At 45.5% G+C, this 12,908-nt stretch overlaps 1 protein-coding gene across 1 annotated transcript; it reads left to right on the top strand.

Annotated features, from left to right (window-relative positions):
• Positions 1-5: 5 nt before the first annotated feature.
• Positions 6-821, top strand: NKX1-2 (NK1 homeobox 2; the record flags this gene model as incomplete). Its single annotated transcript, XM_081329942.1, has 1 exon — positions 6-821. One exon carries the CDS (start codon positions 6-8, stop codon positions 819-821), a length of 816 nt encoding a protein of 271 aa, XP_081186068.1.
• Positions 822-12,908: the final 12,087 nt, after the last annotated feature.

Here is a 12,908-nt window from a genome sequence, read left to right as displayed (position 1 = left end):
AGCATATGTTGAATTGCACATACACATGGACTGCCATTTCGGCTTTCAGACAGAAAGCAACAGTTAGGCCGGTTGGGAGCAATCAAGAACTCGGTGTGTTTGGTAGCCAGTCTCCTGATGTCATTGTCACCAATGCTGTTTTCTGTTTTGTAGATGTAAACAGTGATGGAGTAAGAGGAGAAAGTGATTCAGCCACTCTGGAGGCATCGGAACAAGAGGAGCCAGACCAGCAGAAGAACCACCTCACCATAATGGGGACACCTGCTTCGTTCCCCTCCCTCGAATTCCCTTCCTCCTCCTCCTCCTCCTCCTCCTCCTCCTCTTCCGATCTAGATGAACCCGGATCACCAAGATTGTCCAAACGGCGCCGAGTGGAGCCCAACTGTGCCAAGCCTCGGCGAGCCAGGACAGCCTTTACATACGAGCAGCTTGTGGCTCTGGAGAACAAGTTCAGGGCTACACGATACCTGTCAGTGTGTGAGCGCCTCAACCTAGCTCTGTCACTCAGCCTGACGGAGACACAGGTCAAAATCTGGTTTCAGAACCGAAGGACAAAGTGGAAGAAACAAAACCCCGGAATTGATGGCCTGGTGCAACCAGGAAACAACAATGCTGTGACCCAACCAGCAGGAAGTAGCAGTCCTAGCCCATCAGGGCCTAGCTCCTTGGCCTACCAGACTTTCCCATCTTATACCTCAGCCAATCTTCTCTTTCCGGCAGCAGCTTCCCTTCCCTTGGTGGCTGCAGCAGCAGCAGGGGGGGCCTTCCCTTCCTTCCTTCGCCCTGCTTATCTGACTCCATTTTATAACCCTCACCTCTAGAAGGATCAGAACCCAGATCAGCCATCCTCAATTTGACAGCCTACGGGAATGGCTGAGGTTCATTGCAGCAGAGTTGGTGCAACTGGAAGGTCCTTTAGACTGGGAACATCTGCCACAAGTTATGATTTTTCTACATCTTACATAAGATCATCTCTTCTAATACTGGGCTTTTCAACCTTTTCACCCATTGTACCACTTTTAGGATATGGCAACATCCAAGTACCACCAGTCGCCTAGCAAGGTGTCAAAAACTTGATGACCAAAAAAGAAAAAAGTGATGAAGTACAGGTAGTCCTCAGCTTACAACAGTTCACTTAGCGACTGTTCGAAGTTACAATGGCACTGAACAAAGTGACCCCCAAGCCACAGCCGAGCAAGACACCTGCCTGCCTGCCCGGCAGCACTCTTCTCCTGTCCGAGGTTTTCATTGTTGTGAGCATTTCTGTTGAGGATTGGCAGCAGGGGGTAGGGTGGGGGTGTGTTTGATTTTTATTCCCCCTGTCTGCTGGGTGGTTGCAGCAGGTTTTGGTCACTTCACATGACCCTGGGACACTGTGACCATCATAAATATGAATCAGTTGCCAAGCATCTGAATGTAAATCACAAGACCCTAGAGATGCTGCAACATTCCAGCTGATCGGCGCTTCTTCTGGACTCAGCAGAAGCACCCGGATCAGCGCCGAAGTCCAGGTGGAACCTGGCACTAATCCTGGTGCTTCCGCTGAGCCCTGACAGCCCCGAAGAAGCACTGATCCTGGTGCTTCCGCTGAACTCTGACAGCCCTGCAGCTCTAGCCATCTCTCACCCAGGCTTGTGCGGTGCTGCTACTGGTTCAGCTCATTCCCCTCCCTTGCTACCGCTTTTCTAGGATAGTTGTGTACCACCTGCCAGGTGCCAATGTACCACAGGTGGTACCCGTACCACTGGTTGAAAAGCCCTGTTCTAATATAATAACTTGATGACACAAGCATTACCTAGTTCTAGGTGTTTTGAGTGTTGTGATGGGAAAACATTAAAAGAGGGGTCCTCTAATCCCCCCCCATTTTTTGAGAAAACATACAACTGCAGTTTGAATCTGTGAAATCCTTTTGGAAGTAGGTTAATTTAATTCAGGAGTATGGATTTATTAAAAATGGAACCAGAGCTGCTATACACTACAATATTTGGTGTTTATATGACTGTTGATCCCTAATATATTTTGAGTATGAAAGGAGACACAGGTCCTGGGATTTAATAGCCAACAAGGGTGTCCCATTCTGGTTCTCTTCCTGTAATTAAATGTCCTCTGATGCCCTGAACAAGGGATCATCTTTTCCCACCTGTGTTAAATGTGCTAGATGCTAAAGCAGGCTGTTTTTCTTGGGGCCAATGATGCATGACTTTGCTTTGACTTTAAAGTCATTCCAAAAAGAAGTACAGGATAAGTGTAATCATGGAATATGCAAAATGTAGATTGGAAATGAAGGCAATATTTTAATAAAATGTGCATTGTACCATATTCTCTTATATTTTAAAGCAACTGTTCTCACGTGGGAGAAAGGCAATCTAAATCTCAAGTAGAGTGTAATTAAAATGAGTTAAAATAAGTCTGACTTTCAGACGCCACATCAGTTTGTCGCTGAAGTTTCCCAATTACCTGAATTTGCACAGCATGGAAACAAGTCAACTTTATTTTTAAACTAATGTGCTGTGTGAACACACCGTATAATCTAGAAACTTTGCAGTTTGCGCTGTGAAGTGACTATTTACACACAGCACTATGTGAAAATGTTTTTAATTTGGTTTGGGCTGATTATCATTTATGATCTCAACATTCTAGTTAATAAGTTATATTTTATAGTTTAATGTGATAGGCTTGCCCAACAAGTCAAACCAGCTACAAATCATGGCTTAGTGCAATGTATAAGCCCAGCCATGGTCACAACTTAAGTATTCTAGTGTAACTATCTAAGAATACTATGGGTTTGTTCTTTATTATAATTGTAAGAACTAATTTGCTTGCATATTGTGCAAAGCAAGGAATGCTTTAACAATAAAGTATTGAATAAGGCACCAGGCTGAGTTTGTGCAAGTTATACTAAAGAATGGTTTGCAAATTACAAAGACAGAGTTAAACCAAAGCCAGGCATACTGTATGATGACTTAATGTAAGGTTTCATAAACTGGCACATGGCCATAGGAGATAGCAAGCAACTTTGAGGGGAATCACAATTTTTTGAGTGTGTGTGTGCATGCAAACTGGAGCAGTGTCAAAACTCGCTCCAGTGTTGTTGGGGCAAAGTGGATTACAAAGGTCAAGAATGAGTTCTGACTAGTTTTCTCCAATGTCACACGAAGAGCCCTTCTTCAGAAGGCCCAGTGCAGCATCAGCCTGGAGCAGGAGACATATATCACATTTCTATCTGATTTAGCTGACTGGGAGAAGCAGCAGAAATGCTGCCAGCATCAGAAGATAGGCCTGGAGGTAAACTAATGCTAGAGGGGCCCTGGCGTCTCTTTGCAAATGCTACCCAGATTTTTAGGCTAGCCTCTGGATCACTCATATGTTGCTCGAGCCAAGCTTTTGGCAATAAAATCTAGTCACCCCCCAAAAAAAAACTAATGAGAAAAGATGCCCTTGTTCAACAGCCAATGGCAATCCTCCAAAGTCACAAAATGGTCTTTCCTGGGCAGAGCTGGAATTATTGGGGCAAGAGGACCAGAACAGAAATCACTTCCCATCCTTTCTGGATTGAGTGCTACGTACAGAAGTCTGATGACAGCCCACCTGGCGCTCACATTCACCTCTGCACCTTGGTTGGAGGAATTGGGGGGGAAATTGCCATTTGTGGAAATACAAATGGAGATCCAGCAGAATTACAATACGCTTCTAACCTTTCTTTTTTCATGTACGCCCCATTGGTTGGCCGGGCACTTCCTTTTCAGGGTAGGGTCTAAGGGACATTTACAACTTAAAAAGTAATTGGATTTCTCATATGTGTTGCTTTATTAGAGGCTGACGTTGTGGACAGCAGTAGACATCTAAGAAGATGTTTTTTCCAAAGGTCACAGAGGCATTGGCACATCAGCGTGAGCCCATTCAAATGTTTGCCCAGCAGTCCTCTCATTAGAAACAAATAATTGAGCTCATCTCAAGTTCTGGGCACCTTATTTTAAGAAGGATTGCAACAAAAGTGGCACAAGGCTGCCCACACAAAGCTTGACAGCTGTTAGACCTTGTTCCTTCTTTACAGTATTGTATTCCTATAATACTTTGGTAACCTAAAGATTGAAACTCAAATACTTTGGCCACCTAATGAGAAGGAAGGACTCACTGGAGAAGAGCCTAATGCTGGAAAAGATTGAGGGCAAGAGAAGAAGGGGACAACAGAGAATGAGGTGGCTGGATGGAGTCACTGAAGCAGTAGGCGTGAGCCTAAATGGACTCCAGAAGATGGTAGAGGACAGGAAGGCCTGGAGGAACGTTGTCCATGGGTTCGTGATGGGTCAGACAGGACTTCGCAACTAACAACAACATTCCTATATTGCCTTCCCAAACCAGCAGCCAGTTTGCCCAGGCAAAGAAGAAATAAAGCCTCATCAAGTTTTGAGAGAGATTGAACCCACAGCTATCCATCAATATCATCCAACAACCACAACATATTATTTATGACTTAGTCCTTAGTGTATTATTCATTTACAAACTGATGGTCTATCTAAAATTTTGAGAACATAGGCAAACCCAGCCATAGGATGATTGCATCAATGAGGCAGGCAGTGGTGACTCTCTATTATCTACTACGTTGGTTAAGAAGAATCCCTCCCCAATCTTGACAAAGTGAAGCTGGAAGCTGGGAATGAAACCACATATCTTTTTTATGGGTATTATGCATACTAAGAATGTAAAGAAGGAGCAAGGCTCACATGATCAAATCTGCAATCTTCACTTTTTTGATTCACCCCTCTGCTTTCTCTGTGTGTCTCTCTCTCTTTCTCTCTCTCTCTCTCACACACACACAAACATCTTCCTATCTTTATTTATTTGCCAATCAAGGATAAGATTTCATGAGTCTGATATACTGAGCTTAGTTCATGAGAAACTGTGCCATCATCTATCAGTTAGTCTTCAGACATCTGTTAATTTGCCATTTTTGCTGTGATAGAATTTTTTTTGTTATAACTAGAAACTGTATTATTTGAGCCTTTTAAAAGCAATCCATGCCCTCTTGTGGACAGTCCAATAATGCATTCACATTTTAATTCAATAAATTGCTGAACCAAAGTTGCCTTTCATATTCCTTTTTTTTTTACCAAAACCTTTTGACTTTAACATTGATTAGGAAAAAAGATGATCAGATTAAAATTTATTCAAAGAGGTATATGAACTTTTTTGACTGTGTACTCATTTGTGAATATTTCAATATGAGAGATGTGTAGCATCTGAAAAAGCTAACAAGATGCCAGAGGATTCTTACTGGATTTTACCACACTTTGCTACTGATTTGGAAGTTTTTCCTGTGAAAGAGAACCGTGTTGGTTTTATATGTGGTACCAGTTTGTGGGAAGCCCTGCCCCACAATGCCCTTCAAGCAGTGGTGGGATTCAAATATGTGAACAACCGGTTCTCTGTGTGGATGCCGCTTCTGGAAGTCCATTCTGGGCCTGGGCAACAAAAAATTAGCTACCGGTCCTGCCAAAGTGGTGCGAACCGGCTGAATCCCACCACTGCTCTCAAGCATGAAGCTGACCGCGGTGACTATTTTTGACTTAGCCTACCTCGCAGGATTGTTATGAGGTTACAGTGGACAGGAAAGACCTTTGCATATCCACCTCTCTCCTTGGAGAGAAGACAGAAGCATAGTAAATAAGTATAATAAATAAATCCTATTTAAACCTGAAATTTTCTTTCTCTTCCAGCATTTTATTTCAAGCTATAAGGGCTTTGCTGTTTTCCAGAGCGAACACGCATTCTCAGGGCAACCTCAGTGTTATTTGTCCTGTTCTGAAGATCTTATGAGACCGTGAGAAATCACCTTACACCCATTTTATCCACTTATATTGGATAAAAAGTGGAACAAAATTTTTATGCCCTTTATCCACTTATATTGGATACAATGGAGCAAAAACATTGCATCAGAATGTCTACCTGAGACAACTTCAATTCCTTTCATACAGTTTCAGGGCCTAAAGTTTAAACGAGCATTGCCTTGTGAAAATGAAATTCTATGCCAGAACCAGAAAAGATTTCAAATTCTATATACTTTGCTTTGTATAAACATGTTAACTTAACCACAAAGCTGATTTAATATGAGCGTTTTCTGACCTATGTTGCCTACCACTCTGGTAGTGATACAAAATTATAGATCTGTAGGGAAAATTGCATAGAAGTTACATGTAATGAATTTGTTTATGTCTGTTTTATGATGGGACTCACAGTCTGACTTTGCTGTCCCTTATCATAGGCATATATATGGCTATCTACAGAAAATATATGAGAAACGTTTCCTTTATGGAATGGATATAAGAACAAAGGCAATTGTAAACTTCAGTGGAGATAGCATCTTTTTCTTTCTTTCTTTACAGCAAGAAAAAAACTAAGAGAGAAAGTTGATGGGAACCCTTGGTTTTGGTTATGGAAAAATAAATATTTGGTGTTCTAGAGGTAATTACAGAACATCCTGGCAAGGAGGTGACAGTTACAAGAAGAACTCGGAGAGCTGTAACAGAAATAGCAGCCGGGGAGATTAGCTAGTGAGCAGAGAAGAGCAGCCTATATTTTCTAGCACTCCTCAAATAAACCTCCACTCATTCTTTCACTTGACCTCACCTCCAAGACAAAGTGTTATTATTGTTGTACACTTTACCACTGTGGTGGAACAGGGTTGGAGAAAAGACCTATTTTTAGTTTTACATCTTAAATAGCATAAGACTCTGTAAATCATGTGCTAGGGATGAACTAAGGCCAATGTTGTGTGATCGTGAGGGAAAAGCGCTGGAGGACACTACTGTATGTTTCTCTGTAAACTTCAGGTGGGAAGGGACCATTGACAAATTAGCATTCTATCCTGAAGAAAATTTTATATCTAAGGTGTTTCTGAATGGAGTGGTGCTAATTCTACTGGTCAAAAGATGTCTTGTAGCTCTTCTCTTTCTCCTGCCTGAGCTATTTTCTTTTCTCGTTTAAAAAAAATGGGAAGAAGCAGAAATTGGAAGCATGAGACATGTCTAAGAAAGGGTTAGTATCTCTAACTCATCTGACTACCCTACTACCCAATCAAATTTCACGAATGAGCTAAGTAATTGCATAATTTTCTCATATGGGAAGATGACTAGTTATCACTGATTCTTTCTTGGAACTGCTATTGCTTTAGCTAACTATTACGTTCTCATGTTTTAGAATAATATTTTCCCAAATGCTCAGAAACAGTGAATCTAATTGAACACACACACACACACACACACACACACACACACACACACCCCTGGCTCAGTGTTCATAGAAGTTTCAACATGGCTTCAAACAAGACTAGAAAATTTCCTAGAGAACAGGTGTTATCAATTACTACTACCTTGATGGCTGGGTGCTGCCTCCAAACTTGGGCCATCCACCTATGTATAGGCACAAGAGAAAATGGCTGCTTTGATTTGTTTGTTTGTAAACTTCCTAGATGCACCTGTTGGGTCACCTGAGAAGGAAGCAAGTAGCTTGTGGGTTAATCTTTAAGAACCGGTTCTGCTGGCTCCATGGCTACTGTAGCACCAGCTTCAGGAGAGCTGATCAATGGGTTAGGCATTTTCTCAACTGGCTTGCAAAATTCCAGAAAGTGTAACAATCAGATCTTGCAGGCTGGTGCTGTCTGGCTCCCACACCGCTGGATGGAAGACTGGCTAGATGGCCTAGGCCCGATATAGCATGACAGCTCTCATGTTTTCAGTATGTTTCATGTAAAGTATGTTTCATGCTTTACAAACCATAATAGCTGTGTGTTCTGTACTAGCCTGCTACCGGCCTTGCAGAAAAGGCAACCCCTTTACAGACGGCAAGAGGCTGGAATACGTCTGCCAAATTTATTACAAAAACAAACAAAACACGAACCAAGATACCGGAGCTTTGAAACACTATCTGAGCGGTTGCTTTCAGCAAACCAGCCCTCCCCACACAAGTCCTTTATAAAGAGTTCAGGGCGTGGCTTCTCTCTCCCTCCTTCCGAGAAGCCCCATTGCCTTCCTCTGTTTACTCCTACTTGACTGCCTCCTGCGTCGGGCGTCCTTGAACAGGGCCAGCTGTGGGTCATCTTCATCCACGCTGTCAGGCTCACACAGCTGGGTCTCCACCAGGTGGGAGGGGCCTGGCTGGGGGCTCTGCGGAGCCTCAAAGCCATCATCAGCAAGTTCTTCAACACCCCCCTCCTCCCCCTCATCTGAGTCATCCAACCCAACTGCCGAACCCACAGGCTGACCCTGAATCACAACACTGTGTACATATACCATATTAAGTCAAAATCAAACACATTGCGTTATGGTTCAAATGAAACACGAACCCTGTCTCGTCGGCTGGTCAGATGACATGTGAAGATGTTTGTTTGTTTGTTTAATTAATTTAATTTATAGGTCGCCCATCTTACCTCAAGGTAACTCGTCCTGATTCATTAACCACGACAGGCCTATCATGCGGTGTGAGCCTACTTACACTTTGAAATCTTATTATTAATAGAGATAATTAATTTAAATTAACTTTTAAACATAAACTTCCTGAAAAGTTGACTCCCTCTTTATTTTTCTGATTTCTTTTTTAGGTTAAATAACTCAGCTGGAGAAAAATGTACACTTAATTTTATTCCGTCTTCCCATTCTGCCTTTTTATTAAGTTACCGTAGTTGTATTTATAGTACCATCGGTCTTACCACCTATTCTCCAGAACCTTAAAGTAGAAGCAGGACTTGGAGGACTGCTCAGATACTGGCCCATATGCTTTGATAGGACTTTCCATGTTGTTGGAAGCAGGTTATTGATTGGTGCTGTTGCCTTGTGGGGGCCTTTCATGAACAGCTCTCCTTTCTTTTGATAGGACAGTGATATATGCTTTTGAAGACAGGACAAGTATGAGCATCCTGTGCAATTAATGAAAAACGTGGCAATATTAACCATTTTTTAAAAAAGTTATTTTACTAAGGAAAATTAAGTGTGGTTATGCACTTGTCCTCTATGTTTAGACTTTGAAATATTTTAAAACCGAGAGTATTAATTTCACTTTGTTTACCAAATTCCAGTATTGTGGGTAGCAATTAATACTAAAGTCAATTTCATTGATTTAATTTTAATTTAAATCCCATTTCTTTTCAATGTAATTCTATTAACATTAAAATGTAGCATGTTTTGACTGACATTTCAAAGAAATGTCATTTTCTTAATTGAAATGTGTCTTTAATGTTTTAAGGATTTAATTTCACTGCCTTCAGTTTAATATAATTCAGTCTAAACTAAATGGAATTTTTTGTTATTCCTGATTTATATTCTCATGTTCAGCATGTATCTCAGGCTCATATGCTCATAAGATAAGGAAGAGGAACAGTATTACTCTTTAACATGTTCATAAATGGCTTAGATGAGGGAATAGGAGGGGAACTCATCAAATCTGCAGATGACACTAAACTGGCAGGAATAGCCAATACCCCAGAAGACAAGCTCAGGATCCAAAAAGATCTTGACAAACTTGAACAATGGGCTCTATCTAATAAAATTTATTTATTATTAATTTATTAAATTAAATTTTTATACCGCCCTTCTCCCGAAGGACTCAGGGCGGTGAACAGGGCAAGAATAAAAATACAGAATTACAAAAGTTAAAACAAGATTAAATAAATGCCCATATACTAAAACACATCTTTAAAACCCAATAAAATAACAATAACAAACCCCCCCCAATCCCCTCATCAGGCCAGGCCAGCTTGTTCAAAAAAGTATGTTTTTAGCTCGCGGCGAAAGGAGCGAAGGTCGGGCGCCATCCGGAGCTCAACCGGTAGCTGATTCCATAGCTCCGGGGTGCCCACAGAGAAGGATCTCCCCCTGGGGGCCACCAGTCGACATTCTCTGACCGGTGGCACCCTGAGGAGGCCCTCTCTGTGGGAACGCACAGGGCGGAGGGAAGTCGATGCCGGCAGCAGGTGTTCCCTCAGGTACTCCGGACCCCTGCCATGTAGGGCTTTGAACACCATTACTAGTACCTTGAATCTCACCCGGAAGGCAACTGGCAACCAATGCAGCTCACGGAGCAAAGGTGTAACGTGGGAGTATCGGGAGACTCCCAACACAACTCTCGCGGCTGCATTCTGTACCAGTTGGAGCTTCCGGGTGGTCCTCAAGGGCAGCCCCATGTAGAGAGCGTTGCAGTAGTCTAGTCGAGAGGTCACGAGCGCATGAGTGACCGTGCATAGATCATCCCGGCTTAGATAGGGCCGCAACTGGCGCACCAGGCGAACCTGGGCGAAAGCCCCCCTAGTCACAGCTCCTATGTGGTCTTCCAGGGTGAGCCGTGAATCTAGGAGGACTCCCAAGTTGCGAGCCCTATCTACGGGGGGTAATAGTTCACCCCCCATAGCGAGAGGTGGAATGTCCGAATAAACCCGGGATGAGGGTATGCAAAGCCACTCAGTCTTGTCGGGGTTGAGTTGAAGTCTGTTCCTCCCCATCCAGACCCGAACTGCCTCCAGGCAACGGGACATCACGTTGAGGGCATCACTGGGGTGGTTTGGGGTCAAAAGGAAAAGCTGGGTATCATCAGCATACTGATGATACCCAACTCCAAAACCACGAATGATCTCACCCAGCGGTTTCATATAGATGTTGAACAGGAGAGGAGAGAGGACCGACCCCTGAGGAACTCCACAAACGAGAGACCTCACGGTCGACCTCTGCCCTCCTGTCAACACCGACTGCGAACGTCCCTGGAGATAGGAGGAGAACCACTGTAAGACTGTGCCTCCCACTCCCAATCCCCTGAGACGCCGCAGCAAGATACCATGGTCGATGGTATCAAAAGCCGCTGAGAGGTCTAATAGGACTAGAACAGAGGAATACCCCCTGTCCCGAGCCCTCCAGAGATCATTCACCAGCGCGACCAATGCCGTCTCCGTGCTGTGCCCGGGCCTGAAAACCGATTGGTACGGGTCTAGATAATCCGCTTCATCCAGGACCAGAGGGAGCTGATATGCCACCACACTCTCAACAACCTTCGCAAGAAAGCGAAGGTTGGAGACAGGACGAAAGTTGTTCAATACAGCTGGGTCCAAGGCAGGCTTCTTGAGGAGAGGCCTCACCACCGCCTCTTTCAAGACGGCGGGGAAGCTACCCTCACTCAAAGAAGCCGATATAACTGCCTGGAACCAGCTGCGTGTCCTCTCCCGGGCTGCATAGACCAGCCAGGAAGGGCACGGGTCCAATAAACATGTGGTGGTGCTCAGCCTCCCCATGATCCTGTCCACTTCCTCCGGAGTCACAGAATCAAACTCCTCCCAGGTGATATCAACAAGACCGCCCGCGTCCTGCTCGACAGACTCTGCCCAGTCAGAGTCCAGACCGGTCCGAATCCAAGCGATTTTGTCCGACAGATGCTGGTTAAACTCCTTGGCACGACCCTGCAAGGGTTCCTCCCTCACCTCCTGATTCAGGAGGGAGCGAGTCACCCTAAACAGGGCGGCCGGGCGATTATCTGCGGACGCGATAAGGGTGGCGAAGTGGTTAGACCTCGCCTCCCTTATTGCAGCGAGATAAGACCTAGTATAGGTTCTTAATCGCAATCGGTCGGATTCGGATCGGCTGGATCTCCAACCGCTCTCTAGGCCCCGTCTCCGACGCTTCATCTCCCGGAGCTCCACGGAGAACCATGGAGCTCGACGGGATCTGCACCGGGTCAGGGGCCGCAGGGGTACAACTCGGTCAAGAGCCTCAGTGGCTGCCCTTTCCCAGGCTTCCACTAAGGCGTCTGCCGAGCTGTGAGCAAGGGAGGCAGGTGGGGACCCCAGCGCCGCCTGGAACCTCTGGGGATCCATTAAGCGTCCGGGGCGGTACCATTTAATTGGTTCCACACACCCACGGCGGGGGGTGGCAAAATGGAAGACCAGCCGCAGGAGATGATGATCGGTCCATGACAGGGGTATAACAATTGGGGAGCCCCCACCAAGATCATCTAACCACCGTCCAGATAAGAAAACTAAGTCAAGGGTGTGGCCTCCCTCATGAGTCGGTCCCGAAATTACTTGCGTCAGGTCCATGGCCGTCATGGAAGCCATGAACTCCCGAGCCAACTCAGATGATCCTCCCAGCAATGGTAGATTGAAGTCCCCCAAAACTATAAGTTTCGGGAACTCAATCACCAACCCAGAGAGGACATCGAGAAGCTCAGGCAGGGCTGCTGCTATGTGACTAGGCGAAAGGTACACCAGCAGCAAGCCCAACTGCGCACCAGGGCCGCATCTCAAAAAGAGAGACTCACACCCGACTATCTGGGTAACGGTGGCCTCCCGCGGACACAAGGTCTCCCTCATGACAACAGCCACACCCCACCCCTACCCTGAGCCCGAGGCCGGTGTAGTACCCGGAAACCTGGTGGGCAAAGGTCAACCAGAGGAATCCCTCCCTCTGGGCCCAACCAAGTCTCCGTGATGCAAGCCAGGTCCGCCAGCTCACCCTCGACCAAGTCACGGACGAGAGGAGCTTTATTAGCGACAGACCTGGCATTCAAGTACACCAGCCGGAGCTCAGGAGGCTGCACATCCCCACTCCCAGAGCCTCGGGGCGGAGCCAGAGGGTCAGAGTGCCCCACCGCTTTTAAGCAGCAGAGAGGCCTTCCCTGAGGACGATACGGCCCTCTGCTCCTGCACCTGCTGCCATTCCCTAACGTCGTGGGAATAGATATTCCCTCGACCAGCCCTGGAGCCCCGGAGGCAACCGACCCCCGCTCCTCCCCCCCACGATCTACCTTGGCACTGGCCTGAACAGAGGTTGTTGGACTGCCCCCCGGTGCGATGGAGAGCATAGATCTTCCAGGATCCTCCGGACTAACCAGGATCCACTGGGCTCCACTGGGCTCCACTGGGGTTAACCGGCTAA

This window comes from Vipera berus, assembly GCF_964194415.1.
Source record: "Vipera berus genome assembly, chromosome: 5".
Lineage (NCBI taxonomy): Eukaryota > Metazoa > Chordata > Lepidosauria > Squamata > Viperidae > Vipera > Vipera berus.
Note: the sequence above shows the minus strand (reverse complement) of the source record. Positions and strands in the feature narration are given on the sequence as shown.